Source organism: Acanthisitta chloris, unplaced genomic scaffold (genome assembly GCF_000695815.1).
Source record: "Acanthisitta chloris isolate BGI_N310 unplaced genomic scaffold, ASM69581v1 scaffold13313, whole genome shotgun sequence".
Classification (NCBI taxonomy): Eukaryota; Metazoa; Chordata; class Aves; order Passeriformes; family Acanthisittidae; genus Acanthisitta; species Acanthisitta chloris.
The window spans coordinates 51,806-67,964 of NW_008663350.1; the positions used below are offsets into that span (position 1 = coordinate 51,806).

Here is a 16,159-nt window from a genome sequence, read left to right on the forward strand (position 1 = left end):
CCCTCAGAGTCAGAAGGTATAAATTGCATTGTCTGAAGGTCATTCTAAATGTGTTAGCACTGCATCATATTAGTCTTGCTATTGTTAATCCCTCCCTTCCCCCAAGAGTCAAGTACAAATTAATTGCTGCATAGTATGTTTATCTTGGGAAAAGATTACTGAAGTACTCGAAGACATATCAATCGCTCAGCTTGGAGTGTTGCTAAATGTGAAACTTCATGAAGGATCGAGAGGCTCATAAGCATGTGTGATTTTTCAGGCATACTGCATGCAGGGAGCTAATAAGGACAGCTTTTCTGAAAGTAGCAGCTTGCTCTCAAATGAAGGATTGCCAACATGTGTGCAATATTTCTTTGGCCCTTGTTATATTTACTTCAGGAAATACCTGTGGGTTTTGCAAATACTGAGTTATTCAAAAGCAAACACGAAGGCAATGGTCAGGGCAGTTGTTGTGGTAAATCTGCTGACTGAATGCTGCTTTTTGACATCACTGTAGTCTGGAATTAGAAAAAACTACAATTGTATTAGCCAGCATCTACAAAAATTAAATCATGGCTACTTAGCTTTGCAAAACCTTAAGAATTTTAGTGATTTCATGGTGTGTCCCTTTTGGGAAAAGCACAGCAGCTTTTGAAAGAAGATTTTGGTTTTCTCCGTAGGTAGAAGATAACTTCTCTCTTCATACGGGGATCTTTAATTTTCCTTATGTCCTGATAATAATTGTAACTTAGCAGCACAGAAAAAGTAACATGATGGAGAAATAGTTCTTAACTACTTCTGTTTTGTTTTTCTTGAGTGAGGTCTGAAACAGAACCACTCCCCACTTGTCTGTATAGCATGATTTCAGATTGTGCCAAGATAGTCCTGATCTCCTTCCTGAAGTTGGGTGTAGCAAGAGGTGCCAAGGAGAAAAGGAAAGAAGGGAGCATGTGGCAGCACTGCATGAGCCACTGATGCAACTTTTGGTGCCTGCTGAGATGTTATGGACTTTACTGGATAGATACATGGTGACATAAGATTGTTCAGGAATGGGGTCAGGTAGTGAAGTTGCACTGGATAGGGTCAGGGATTGCTCAGAAATATAATAAAATATAATATTGTCATTAAAATCAAAGAAATTCCTGAAGTTTATATTGCATGTTTCATAAACTAATGGATGTTTTTTGTGGGAGTTGCTGACCTGGGGTTATATCTTGCATATATACCAATGAGCAACTCCATATTGAGTTAATGGTACTATAATAGGAATAAAGATTCCTTGCTCAGGCTTTTGTTGTAGTGGTCGTAGTAACAATGGGATCTGAGTCAGCGCTGCTTCTAAGCTTTTAGTGTGTTTCTGTGATGAAGCCCTAGAACCCCTCCACAGCTATGTCAGTAAAGAAAATAAGAAAGTTGCTTCTCTTCTGTTGTCTCCAACTCTTGGTTGCCACTAAAGAAGCTGAGGGAGGCTGGATGAGAAATGAGGCCGTGCTGTCCCCTTCTGAGCACAGGAAAATGCCCAGAGCTTAGCTGAGAAAGAGGTCTCTCTTTTTAATGTGGCTTCTTCTATCCTCTTCCAGCACTGTGGTAGCTGCAGTCTGAGCTCTGATTTCAAGGCAGCCAGTGTTATTTTGGATGCTCACCCATCCTGTATGGAGACTCAGACTTTTTTCTAAGCAAAAGGGAAAGGTGTTTGGGATTTAGTAGATAAGCTAATGTTAGTACATTGCTGCTGGTGGCTCATAATTTCTCCTTAGATTCTGGCTATGCCAGTTTTTCTGTTAAGTGAAAAAGGTCAGAAATGGGCATTTACTGATGGTGTTTTTATTTACTACCTAATTGTAGTACAGAAACTTGAATACACTAACTGGAGAATTTTGGTACTAGTTGAACAAAGAATTGACTAGTGAACTAAACTTTTATTTTGGTTTCACTTATGCATCCTGCAGAAAGCTTCCCTGCAGTAGGAGGAGAGTAATAGCATCGCAGCTAAGGAGTCTTTTATGCATGTCCTGATTATGGACTTAAATGTAGAGGTGGATTATTTGGAGCTGTCAGTGTTCTCTTAGAGATATAAGGAACAAAAATTACAAGTTTTGATATATATGTATCTTACTTCCTTTCTCAGCAAAAGATATTTATAAAAGTGTCAGTTTCCTGTTTGATTATGCAGTCTTGTGACTTTTATGCATTTGACTTTGTATGTTTCACTCACCTCATTATCCTGAATCCAGGTTCTCTAGGGAAATCCTGAATATGTGAATTATAATCGAATGCTTATAAACAAACAAACTGCAGCTGCTCTCTGAATCTGAATTCTGTCATTAGCTCTGATACTGATTTATACTCTGCCCATGATGTTAGATTTGTTTTCAGGGGAAATGCAGTTTGAATTAGTGTAATATATAAATCATGTCTTCTAATCTATTTAACGGTCAGTGCAGGTTTAGTCCTTTTTCTTAGAAACTGTACCTGCACAGTACTGCAGTAATTAATTGAGCTCTTGTTGTCTGTGTTTATTCAGCAAACTATAGTTTTTTGCTGCTGTTTTCAGCACAACAACCATACCAACATGTCTGTGAGAACTGACATGTGGAGTCACAGCATCTTAGTGGAGCTGTTTTGTCAATCAGGGGTGGTAGGAGGAGATCTGGGCATCTGATCCTTGACTAGCTGTTAAACAGTAAGGAAACTACCTGAGTGTAATTTGAGGTGGAACCAGTTTGTGTTCATAATCCAGCTGATGAGGACTATGTTCAAACTCCTGCAGAAGACCTGCCTTCCACTGTATCTGTGAACAGATGTCGATTTAACTGGTGACTTAGCAGATATTCACTGGTTTCCAAGCTTCAGGTTGTAAGATCATGTTATATCAGGATACTTCATGGTACAGAATGTGGGGCTATAAAGAGAATGAGCTTCAACTGTTGTTCCCCTATTGCCTGAAGATCAGGTGTCATATAACAGAAGTATGTTCATGGACATGTGAGTCTCAAGGCAGGGATTTTTACGTTCATATATGTGCTGTAAAATAGCCAGGTACCTTACATAGTATATACTTCCTGTTAGGTAACTAATCATTGTGTTCAGTTCAGCTACTGCTATATATGACAAAGACAGTCTTCTGATAACTTGCCTCTTTTTAAAACATGACGGGATGAATGTGTGCTTTAATTTTAGTATGCAGACAAAGCATTAGTTAATGATTTTAAAAATTAGGCTTGCAAAGATGTGTATTTTTCCAATTTTGCCTATTCCTGTTTTCTGCAAAAAAAACCAAAACCGAACTAAAAAGCCCCGAAACAGAACCATCACCCAGAAGTCTTGCAGTCTGTGTGCTATCATCCCAGCAGAAAACCTTCCCTGGTGACTGAAATTCTTTTCATCCTAACCGTGATCTGCAGTGCTGTTACCAGCTTTATTGTGGGTATTCATGATAGGTCTGTGTGGTTGTAGTGAATGGGAACCTGGTGTGTTGGAAAGACACATATTATAGTGCATCTATTCCATGTCTGGTGCCTATGCAGACCCTTCCAAACTAACTAGTTGTTTTATGTTCCTCTCCATAGAGAGGTTTTGACTGTCTTTAGGGACTTGACAGGACTCTGCTTTGTAGGGCCAGGAACAAGGCTCTTCTGTGTGCATATGCTTAGGGATGCTGGTTAAAGCACCCCACTTGGGGAAAAAGTAAAAAATCTAACCCCTTCCTAGTCTTAGGCAGAGCTGTGACTGGCTGTGGTGTATTAGTTGCTTTCCTGTTGGAGCAGGGAATCGATGTGGCAACAGTAAAGCTGCTGGGTTTTCCAAACCCGGAAGATGCTCTTGAGTTAAAAGGGTTTGAAGGGTTGCTGTTGAGGTTGATAATTCTAAGATTATATCTTCTAACTGGATATTAGATTTGAGGGTGTGCACATGCCCTAGTGCTTGCGTATGTGCCAACATAGCTTAGAGCTTTGTACTCTAATCTGTGGTGATGCTGAATCATAAAATGATCTTTTTCTGAGGATTACAAATTACTGCAGAACCTCTTTTCCTTAAATCAGAAGAGGAAGGATCCTTCACAGAATAGTGCCTGGATTGTAGGCATTTTATGACAACTTTCCACCTCAAACCTAAAAACCTCTTGTGTCTATTGTTGTTGTCATTGAAGCTTTAATATAATGTTTTTAGTACAGCATTTGTAACGTATTTAATAGTTCCAGAATAGTTCAGCCTTTAAGAAAAAGTGGAAAACATTTATGAGGTCTCATTTCTGCAAGAGAATTTAAAAAAACCTATTCTGCCCATTAATTTCTTTCTTAAATTGTTTCAGTTTGCAAGGTAACTGTCAGGAGATTTGTGTAATGCCATTATTAGGCACCTCTGCTTCCATTACCATAGGGCACTGGTGCAGTGGGCCCTTTATTAGGCAAGAGAGATGCTTGCAATTGCCCTGTTCCCTGCAGCAGCACTTCCCACAGTTACTTTGGGGAGGGGATGTTTCTTAGTTGCCTCCCTTGCTGGCAGCCTGGGCGGGGATGCTTTGGATTATAGAGGCGACCTCTTGTTCAAGAAGTGACAGCACATGCTCCATGCTGTGATTTATTACCTCTGCTATCATTTTCATAGCTGACAGACCCCGAAATGGTGAAGACAACTGTTCAAGAGGCTGGAAGACCCTCTTCCACTTGGATTTTAAATCACTGTCCTTGGTATAATGATTGACTAGAAAATGTGATGATGCACAGCAGTGAGGCTAAAACACAGCCTGGCCTTGGAATTGCTGTGTCTGTTGTTCCTTTGACAGCCTGATCACCGTTTCCATGTTAAGCCTAGCTTCAGCAAGGCACTCTCTGCTGTTCAGTGAGGATTAGAGAGCTCTGAAAGGCAGATGTTCATATATGTAAATAGCTCTGAAGCTAAGAGCAAGTAATGTGCAGAAAATATTGGTAGGGTAAAGTATAAAGGGAGGAATGCCACATGACTGTCACAGGGGATCTTTGAAAATGAAAATGAGCGTTTCAGCTGAGACAAACCAATTTACTTAAACTCTCCCCCAAATCTGGGGGAGCTGTTTCAGATGGAACATAAGTGAGTGCAGTTTTTAAAGAACCACTTTAAAGAAGAGACTTGTGCCAGTAATTGTGTATGTGTATTTTTCAAACAAAATACAAAGTTCATTTTGTTCAGCATGGGAAGTTCTGTTCATTTTGTCAGGGAGGCGTTTTGTTTTCAGGTCTCATCTCAAAGAAAAGGCTTGGATTCACAAAAATAGTAGAGGATGAGGAAGCAATAATGGCTTTTTAATTCAACATCTTAATGGCTGCAGCATCTGCTTGGGTGTGGGAAGTCTATGTTTCACTTTCTTTTCTGCCTGACGTACACCATCCTCTCTCTTCTCAGGAAAGATCCTGAGCATTATATTACAGACCATACTCTTTCCTGGCTGCATTTCTGATAGATGTTTTTCAATAACAGTTAATAGGAACTGGCCACCAAATGCCCTAGCTGCCAAGGTATTCCATATTTCTCTGTGTCCCTGGGAATAATTGAGATACATCCCAAAGCTCTGTGGCCTGTGGTATGGAAACTGCTGGTGTTACTCTTTGTTTGAATCTAGTAAAGAACAGATCAGCTTGGCTCCTCTGCTTTGAAGGAATATTGGAAGTTAGATTTTTGACAATAGCATTTCACGAGTGACTTGAAATGCCGTCTTAGTCCTTTGAAATGTAGTCTTGGCTCTTAGAAAGATGTGGATATATTTACTATCTGATAGAATCATAGATGCATTTATAGTCTTAAGTGCTTGAAACTCTGGTTTTGGTTAGGTTTTTTTGATGCAGCAAAACTCTAACTGTAGAAGGTCTGCGTAGTTGAATCTAGTACACGTTTGTGGGATGCACAGTGCTCTGTGGGCACATCAAGTGAAAAGATTTTCCCCATAAGAGAATATAATAAGGCATTTTCCCAGTTTTTATTCTTAGTTCTCCCTTCTTCAGATTCTTCAGTTTGAAGAAATTTTGGCCAATCCTTCATACAGAGAGCACTTCCGAATCTACATGGAAAGGATGGACAAGATGGCTTTGATCGGTCTTTGGGAGTCTGTGGAGAACCTGAAGAACGCTAACAAGGTGGAAAACATTGCAAGCCCAAGCCCATGTGACTTGTACATTAGCAGCAATCTCTGCTTATTGTGATCTTGATGTTAAGAAATGTCTTTGTATTTTTCAAATATCAATAGCATAGGATGGGTGCTAAGCAATTTGGAGTTTTTTAACTACTTCATGTCAATATTTGAGGGTAATATTGCAATTAATTTGTGGGCTGTAATGATGATGATTTACTCTTGTTTTGTCTAGCAACATCCTGTAAAAGGGATACTTGATATGCAAAGTAGTAGAATTATTTCCCCCTCCATCAGAGATAAAACTCGCAGTAGTGTGTTGGCTTTAGTTGTATTAGCTCATGTGAAACTTACATGTACATTACTGTTGGATAGTCTGTACATAAGCTTCTCATCTTGCCAATTACAGGTAACCCATTCGATATGTGTGTATATATGTGTATAATCCTTTTGGAAGAGATATTTTGCTTTAAAAGGCTCCTTCCTCTCCCTATTCTGTTGCCGTACATGTGGCTAATTTTCTTCAGGAAATCCACACTCCTGCTAGAAGGAAGAAACAATGCTCTATTGGAATTTGTGGTAAAAGAAAGTAGGAATAGGAACCCTGAAACAAGGATAGGAAATATCACTTTAAAGTGATATCATTGTTTCAGGGATAAAGCCTTTTTAATTCAGGTCAGTTCAGGGAGATGATAATTTAGAGAGCTGATCATGGGCTGTGCTGCATTACTTCCTCTCTCTCCTGTTCATTAATGCAAAGTTCAGTCCTGTGTACTGTTCTGTGCTCAGTGAAAATACCCAGCCTCCTGCACTGATAAATGTCTCTTCAGTTGTGCTTTTCTTTTTTCTATTTCTTTTTTTTTTTTTTGTCTTTTCCCTTCACAAGTTCGTTATAGTCATGTGTAAAGTGACTTGATCCTATCCAGCTGAAGACAGGAAAGCTGATACAGCTGAGCTCTACAGTCTGGACTTAAAGTAGTGATCACAACGTTGCTCTAGCATTTTTGTTGTTTTTAATACCAGCTTTTGGAGCATACTTTTAAAAGCAGTGTGTGTGGAAGCTATGGCAATTTGAGAGTACAGCTGTTTCTTCACGACAGCTGTTAATACTTAGCTTGTAAAATGGCTTAGCATAGGTGCACAGGCAGTCAGAATGCTTGATGTCAGTAAGAGGTTCACAGATGTGTTCTCATACATCTGGATGGCAAATTGGCTTGATTATCCTTCAGATTATTCACTTGGATCGTGAGTCATCCTGGTATTTTTAACATTTTTTGTTTCTTTCTCCCTCTCCCTCTTGACTTCCTAGGCTGAAATACCTCAACTGGTGAGTGAAATTTATCAGAATTATTTTGTGGAAAGCAGAGAAATACCTGTGGAAAAATCCCTTTATAAAGAAATACAGCAAAGCCTTGTGGGTAATAAAGGCATTGAAGTATTCTACAGAATTCAGGCAGATGTTTACGAAACTCTAAAGGACAGATACTACCCCTCATTCATTGTCAGTGATTTATACGAGAGATCAGTCAAGAAGGAAGAAGAAAGAAGTTCTGCACAGCTAACTCCTGAGGACAAAGATGAAGTGGTGAGTCACACAGACAATTTCTTTCACTGTTATTTAAGGTAATCTGAAGATGATCCTGAGTAAAGCATCTAGTAGTGTCTTCTGTCCTTGAGCTTTGGATTACTCATCCTTTTTTCTGATATATTTGTAAATATCATCACTTTTGTAGTTTCATCTGATAACCCTGGTATGCTTGCAAGCTCTTTGGAACAAAATGGTACAAAATGGCTAATTATTTAAACTTTAAATTAGTTAAAGCAGATATTTCAGATTTCCAGGCCTTATGTATTTCACATATTTTGTTATACTCCTTAGTAACAGAGAATGCAAAACTTACTTGATACAAGCTCAGATGCTCTGCTTTTCGGTGAAGAAAATCTCACTGAAACATCAGCAGGTTTCTTGCCTAGACATTGTCTGTCCCTGCCTCCCATATATTTCCTAGGTACTAAATGTTACACAAAAGAGGAAAAAAAACTAATGAAAAATATAATCTTAGTGGGTTTGAATTAATTAATTGAATAAATTAATAGGCCATGTTGGAAGGCGGCAAAGCTGATTAAAATAGCACTAGAACTCTTAAATACTAAAACAGAGCATTGAAAATGTCATAAGCCACAACCCAATGGCAACTCCCTTGGGGCAGGTTTTTCTTTAGGGTTGTCTAAGTCTGTCATATCAGGAGAACTTGTGTTGTGTTTATCTAAGAACATTTTGACAAGAGCACATCTCAGGCTCGTGAGTGAGTCTTTCAGTCAGGATGCCACTTCAGATCAGCATGGATATCTTAGTTTCACAAGTAAACTTGCTCAGAACACAATGAAATGTAAGTTTGTCTAAAATTGGATCTAAATAAGCAAATAATCAGAATCCAGGGGTGCTGATCTACATTTTGCCATTTAGAAACAATTTTTCCAGAACCTAAGGCATTTGTATTTACTGCTTAAGTATGGCTTTCATTTATGTAGGTGGGCTATTACAGTCTCTGTAGTCTGCATATCAGCAAATCTGCAGATTAACTCTTCTAAGTAAATTGCCCCAACCCTGGCAGCGTTCAGAGCCAGGCTGGATGAGGCCTTGAGCAACCTGGTCTAGTGGGAGGTGTACCTGCCCATGGCAGGGAGTTGGGACTAGATGATCTGTAATGTCCATTCCAATCCCTAAAATTCTGTGATTCTATGAAATTGTTTGCGAGAAGAACTTTTAGAGCTTGTGGAATCTTTTCATTGTTTGTTTTTCCTGTGTTCTTTTCCTATTCTTGTAATCATCGAGACTTTGAGAAACAACTCATACCAGTTTTGTCTAGAACTTTCTGAGGCATTAAATGTGCTTTTTAATCTGTTCATATGCTTTATTCAGTCTAACACAGATAACCAATTCTCTAAGAAAACTGACATGATACTTTAGGACTAGTTGTACTCTGTCAGATAAGAGCTGCTACAGCTGCCAAAAAAATTAGATTTTTGGCATCAGCTTCTGTCCTTCCTCTGAGTCCTTGGATATGTATGTGCCAGATTTGAAGTCTTTGTCTGCCCTGAAACCTTAAAAATTAATATATTGCCAAGTCTGCTTATAGGATTAAGAGTGTCTTTTTTCGGTTGTCCATTGTACAATTTAAGTACAAGTTCTATATACTGGTAGAGTATCTCTTGAATAGAGCAGTCCTAATGGTGCTGTGCCATGATTCAGGGTCTTCGAGGTGAAAACAAATTATAAGAAGTTCTTTCTGAAGTTCTTTCTGAAGTTTCCAATGGTCTTTCAAATGCTGGTAAAAATGCAATACTGGCTAATAGGTTTATGGGTTTTTTTGTCTTCCCATGTAGGAAAACAACAACTCAGAAATCCAATGTTTCTGGAGGGATACATATTGTTAGCAAATGCTAACTGGTTTTGGTTGAGTTTGGGCTTTTGGAGGTTTATATCCTTACTTCCTGGGGGGCACTATGGGAGTTACCTGTGGTAATTTTCTGTAAACTTCACTATGAAGCTGGATAGGTAAAAAGGCATCTAGTGCCTTCATGGAGGGGAGGACAAAAGGATGAGCCCCGATTAAACGTGAGAAAATCAAGTCACAAGATAGGAATCAGGACAAGGCCAGACTCTGCTGGATGTGCTGGAGGTGGAACAAGCTCGCTCTTGTGCTTTCCAGTCAGTTACCACTTTTGGTTTCCTGGAGAAGCCTTAAAAAAGGTCACAAATAGAAGTACAGAAACAAGCAGTGCTTGCATTCTGCACTTTGAGGAAAGAGGGTCTGGTGGTTGCATCAGTGCTAAGTGTCAGATTGCTAAAATAAGCCCAAAGTCCATGTTCTCTGTCACTCACAGAAATGGAAGCCATTATCAGTTTAGCAATCAGGGGAAAATAGCACAATCCATTATGATCTCAGCTTTGGGTGTATTGGTTGTTTAGTTGATAATTTGAATACAGGTAATTTGTTATCATGTGTATATAGCATTTTGGTGACAAATCTAGTGATTCAGCAGTGGTTTTTGCTTTAAGTATCTGAAAAGTTAATGAGGGAGAAATCACATAACTTGCCTCTGGGAGCAGAGCCTCGCTGATTTGTAATTAATTGCAGTTCTTTGACTGCTAGCACTAAACTTCATATGTAAAGTCTTTTAATTCTTCAGTGTTGAAAATAGCATTTTTGATTCCTTTTTTACTTCTCTGCTTCCCGACAAGTATAAGGGGGTTTTTTTATGGCTCTGTTCCCTATTATTTTGATTAACATGCAGTATTGGCAATTATTATTACGTGTATTATTGTAGTGCCAGGAGGTGACAAGAGGTTTCTGTGAGCTGATGTCTGTACACATGCTTGGAGACAATCTCTGACCTGAGGAGTTTACAGTCCATGCAGAATAGACAGAAGAAAGGACAGGCATAGGGCTGATTTTTATCATATTTTTTTTATTCAGCCACATGGTAGGCAAATGCAGAGTGGGAAAAGGGCATGGTTTTCTTAGTCTAGGACTCCTGACTTCTGTGTTATGTTACCCTCTCTTATGAGAATCACACTAAGAAGATTAATTATTCTCGGTACTGTATCTCTTCTCAGACTTTCTTCACTAAGATGTAAAATGCTGTGGAACTCACAGTAGGAATGTCTTCTCTAAAACTCACAGAATTTAGTAGAGTATGAGCCTTCTGTCAGCTTCTTGTTAATTATATAAAGATACAGCGTAGTGGGAATATCATTTAATAACATGGAACTCCCATTCAGGAGGTTAGACTCAGCTTCCCACAGATAAATTTAGACACATGCAGTCACAAACAGACCTCAAAGATCTTGGAACATGGCAACAGTAAAAGGTGAGTGCTGTGTTTGCTGGATCTCAAGGTCTTCATGCCTAATTGGGAAAGTACAGTAAGAAAGGGGAGGCTGAGGCAAATGCCAAAAGATGTTAGAGAACGTCAGTGAAAGGTGTGAAGTTTTCTGGTTTTTTGCATGCCTGTAGTACACAAGATGGAAAAAGCTACTGGTTTGTCTGAATGAATGTAAGAAAATGATGTATGAGTAAGGCATATGTGCTTTTAGCACATTTTTATTAACACTTCTAAAAACAGCACTAAAATCTGTTTATGAAGTGAAAGGACTTGGTTTAGATTGTTCTGCGGGATGACAGATCTGTTTTGTGAAGGTTTGTGGGAGGCAGGACTGTTTTAGAACTGTGAAGGTTGTTTTGGTTTTGTTCCCCACTGCCCATCTTGTTATCTTTCAGCTCAGAGATAAGTATTTGCTTTTCTATCTGGCTCTGAATATTGATCTTGACTACTAAGCTATTGTTGCTTTTAAAATAAACTTTAATTCTGCCGCTCATTTGCAATAAAGCCTTAGCTTCAAGGTAATTTTGCAAGAGTTAGCACAGGTTGCCAAAGAGCTGTAGTAGAAATGGTAATGAGGCTTTGTCTGTTATAAGAAACTAATGTTTCATGTTGGATCTGATGGTTGGAATATCTGTTTTACTTACATTTTCATCTATATAAAGAAGTGTTCTTACACATAAAATGCTTATGTAGCAAACAATAACCCATCCCTGGAGGTGTTCAAAGGCAGGTTGGATGGGGCTTTGAGCAACCTGGTCTAGTGGAAAGTTCCCTGCTCATGGCAGGGGAATTGTAACTAGGCAAGCTTTAAGGTCCCTTCTAGCATGAGCCATTCTGTCATGCTGTGATTAACTGTCTCTTTTCATATTAATGATGCTGTTACTCTCATTCTCTATTCCTAGAGCCAAGGTTGTGAAGAAGTTACTGAAGAGTGCAGCACAAGAATTAACGAACAGGCCAGTTATGCTGTAAATAAACTTCGCCAGCTAAATGACAAGCTTGAGTATAAGAAACAGGCTCTAAATTCCCTATGTAATTCACCAAAACCTGACAAAAAGGTAAGTACCTTTAATGTCTTCAGTTGTTTTTTTTAATATATTATGTGTATGTTTATGTAATACCCAGTTGTCTAAGGCTTTTTTTGGACAGGTCAGACTGCTATTTCATTCAACTTGTTAAATAGAAAGTGAAATCAGAGCTTAGTTTCAATCGTTGATTTTTTTATTTTTTTCATTTTTAGCAATCTATTGTAACTAAAATTGAAAATATTACTTAATTTGCTTTGTTTGCCATAGAATAGCGACCACTCTCCCAGTGGTCTTGCTGCATTGTCCGTGGGAAATAACATTTCTTCCCTACCAAGTAAGATTTCTTCCTTGCCTCCCCGCCCTGCCGTGTCGCTGTCATTCCCGGTGGGAGACTGTCCTTGCAGCTGTCAACTCCTGCGCCCTCTGCTGCTGTGAAACAGCGCAGTACAGCTCCTTGTTCTGCAGCTGTCACCGACTTGTGCCAATAAAGGAGAGAAAAGGCCTCCAAACCTATAAAAGTGACTGATTTCCTTTATTAGGAGCTAGGAGAAAGTGCACTGTCATCAGACTAAAAATCCTGAGGGATATGAAACGTCAGCTCTCTCCAGCTGAAGTTAAAAACAAGCAAAGGAAAAAATCTCCCTCTGCAAAGTGAAACAGTTAAGCAATCTTGAGAACATATTCCAGAAGAAGCAAGTGATTTGCATATGGCTTAGGCCAACTTGTTTGCATTGCTGCTCAGGAAGATATTACAGGACTGTTCAGATGCAGCTGGGCCAAGCTTGTCAGATGTAATGAGATTGGTTGCAAATGGTAGTCAGTCAGTGAGACAAACAAATAGTCAAGGCATCTCCATAAAGTGACCTCCTGCTAGGGATGACAGAAATGTAATGTGGGCATTAGTCATTGCTCAGGACCTGGGCTCTTCATACATTTGTTCCTTCACTCAGGGTGAATGCTAAGGTGCTGAATAGAAGTTGACACCCTGCTCATTCTCTGCTGCCCCAGCTCCTGGCATAGCTATCTCTAAGAGAAACATGTGGACACTAGTGTTTGAGGGCACCTTGGCTAGCTTCATTCTCTTTGTCCCTTCCACATGTCCCTTCTGCCAGAGGTTACTGCAGAGAACTGAAAATGCATTTGCAGCTATTCTGGGGTGTTTCCCTTCCTACTCAAGCCATTCTATGATTCTGTATAACTAAACCTTTATATATTGTTCCATTCACTTCTATCTTCCCTTTGCATTCTTGAAACATGATAGCTATATTCTTTCTATACTTAAACTCTTGGGGAGATGGGGATTGTACCCCTACTAAAGTAATGGAGTTTTTCCTGTATGTTTTTGTTTCTAAAATATTCTTTGTTTTTGAAAATACATGAGTCTTTGAAACAGAATAGTAAAATGGATCCAGTATCATTGTGAAGTCTCAGTATTTGGTCTGTAAATGCAGCAGCTGTTTACTTATAATGAAACCTTACCAGTTCTTTGGCATTTATTGAATGTTCCTGGATGCCACTGGAGTCGATGTAAGGTAACTGCAGGGCAGTGTCTATGTTGGTAATTAATAAAATAAAATACACAATTATTCTGAAAGTTAGGTATCTGCTAGAAGGTTGTTCCATAGCTATCGTGTGGATATTATTTCACATCTGGCATGAGATAAAAATTCTGAACAAGACAGAATGTCTCTAGACATGCTCTCTAGAATGTACCAGTTGTGGTGCAAGTGATAGAACTGATACATTTCACTGTGGTATATCATATTTAAAAATAAAAGTGTCAGCTTCTTTTTGCCATGATTCTAATGTCAGATCTTATATATACTTCCCACCTTTTCCTGTCATACTGTCTCCTGGCAGGATGTTTGGTTACATTTGGGGTATTTTTGCTGATGTGGTGAGATACACTATTTTTTCCTCTATGAGAGTATGACAGTGAGTTATGACTTGACAAGAACATCTTTTTACATGTGTGCTTTCCACAATGATAAATCCTTGCCTTTTCAAAATTAAAATGAAATAAGTGGTAACTTCCTGCGTGATTGTTAGCACGGCTAAATTCCTAGAAATGGCATCTATTTCCAGGTTCTTCAGTCACACGATGTTGCACAATCTTTTTCTTAGCAATTGTAATCATTAAAATTTCCTCTGCAGATTGTTTCCAAGCTGAAGGATGAAATTACTCTGATGGAGAGAGAGAGCAGTGACCTTCAGCTGCACATTGCAAGAACAGACTGGTGGTGTGAGAATCTTGGCATGTGGAAAGCCTTCATTGTCTTAGGCGAGGTATGGGATTTTTTATGACTCTTATCTTCTAGGTCAGTTCAAACTTGCATCAAAAGCAGAAGACAGTGTAGATACTTTCCTTATCCCTTTGTGTACACTGTTTAAAATTTACTTTTGGGGGAAAGAATCCTAACCTCTTCTGAACTCTCTTCTGAACTGTTTTCCCAGCGACTACTGTGATGCATATACAAAATTTCTATTCCTCAGACACTGTGGTAATGGAGTTATAAAAATTACCTGTACGTATATAAATTGGGTTTGACATTGGGTAATTTGCTATCTTAGAGCACTGTTTTTCATGAGAACTGTCTCTTGTTATGTTACCATGCTATCACACTTGGATGTAATTGTGTCTCTGCATGTCACAAAGATGCAGTTCTTACACGTTTTGTGTTTTGTATTATTATATGTAATGGCAGTACAGTTTCAAGGGACTAGAGTACCCAGAAAGTGCTTTATTTTCTGTAAGTTGAAGAAACATTCATCTTAATGTAAAAAATTGTAATGGAAACAAAAAGTACTACCATGTCCTGGCTTTTTATTAACACTTGCCATGAAAGAACTTAGTAAATGCTTGTTATGTAGTACCTGTAGGCTCACACTGTGCATAAGCAATCATTTTGACAGCATTGCTACAGAGAATTAAAGATTCATTGGATTTTTACTGGCTTGCCTTCCTCTGTTATTAAGAAAATGTCCCTGAAATGAGTATAAGTTTTCTTGAGGTAACTTTTTCTTGGCGGAAAAAAGTATGTGCTGTTGAGTTTATCGGGTTATGTCTTTAGCTGTTGCAAGCTAGTGCTAGGTCTGTCAAGAGTTAAAGAAATTCTTGATAAAAGACTTACTCCATCAGGTTGAAAACTTAAGGTGCCATTTTTAAAACCACATTTTTCATGTGCAAGCATCTGGGTTTGGATTGGGTTTAATGCTGTTTGCAGATGACAGTTGAGAACAGTGAGCTCTTTAGTTGTCTGGAAGAGTTCTTTGTAGCTTTTGAAGCCTGTTTTTTAAATCCAGCAATGCTGTGTGCAGCAAAACTGCAGAGGGGCAGCCTTCTGAGGAGGGGCATCATGCAAAACTGCCCATAGTCTCCCTTGTTACCAGAGGAGAAGGTGGTTTGGCTAAAGAAGAGGCTTCTAATTACTTGCTGCCTTAACTATAACTTCTGAGAAGTACTGGATTAGGTAATTAAGTGTAGGGTTGCATTAATTGTGCTGTTTGCAGCACTGTGCTTCAAAGGATACACTGGAGAAAACATTAATGTTGTAGTTATCCATGTTAATTAATTGCTTGAGAAGATTATGGCTACAGTTGATTATTTTAGGGGACATGAGCAGGTGACATTGTCTTCCTATCTGCAAAATATGCTGTTGCTAATCCCAGCACATAGCTCCATGATTTTAGAGAAAATCTTGGTGGCCCTATGTGTTTGTCAGAAAAGCTTAGTAAAAGTAAATTTTGCTATAGAACTTGAGCTACAAGTGTAATAGCCAGTCACTGACCATTTAAACTGAGTTACTAAATCAGTTAATGGATAATGCATAGAAAACTAGAGTTACTCAAAACTTGGGGAAAAAAAATCTGTTTCCAAATTGTTGTTTGCAATCTTTTAGCTCAGATCTTTCACTCTTTATAGTTCTGAGTTATGTAACTAGCTCTGTGTGTGTGAAATATGTATTAAAAAACCCCAGTGTAAGTGGTGTAACATACAGGTGTCTTTTGGTAATGGATATTTCTCCCTGTACTCAGCACTGGTATGGCCACACCTCGAATCAGAACTGGAAGAGGGTTAGGCAGGTTCTCCAAGAACTGAATGATTTTTTGGACAGGACTATTAGAAGTGCAGTGAGGTGTCACAGTGTGATTCAGCATT

At 38.8% G+C, this 16,159-nt stretch overlaps 1 protein-coding gene across 1 annotated transcript in view; it reads left to right on the top strand.

Moving 5' to 3' along the window:
* SNX25 (sorting nexin 25) overlaps positions 1 to 16,159 on the top strand; it is a 68,595-nt gene that overhangs the window by 39,842 nt on the left and 12,594 nt on the right. Inside the window, exons 6-10 of the mRNA XM_009070959.1 lie at positions 1 to 16; positions 5,958 to 6,089; positions 7,392 to 7,667; positions 11,875 to 12,030; positions 14,155 to 14,286. The exon at positions 1 to 16 is cut by the window's left edge and continues 148 nt beyond it. Of these exons, the coding sequence (XP_009069207.1) occupies positions 1 to 16; positions 5,958 to 6,089; positions 7,392 to 7,667; positions 11,875 to 12,030; positions 14,155 to 14,286 (712 nt within the window). The remainder of the gene's footprint in view (positions 17 to 5,957; positions 6,090 to 7,391; positions 7,668 to 11,874; positions 12,031 to 14,154; positions 14,287 to 16,159) is intronic.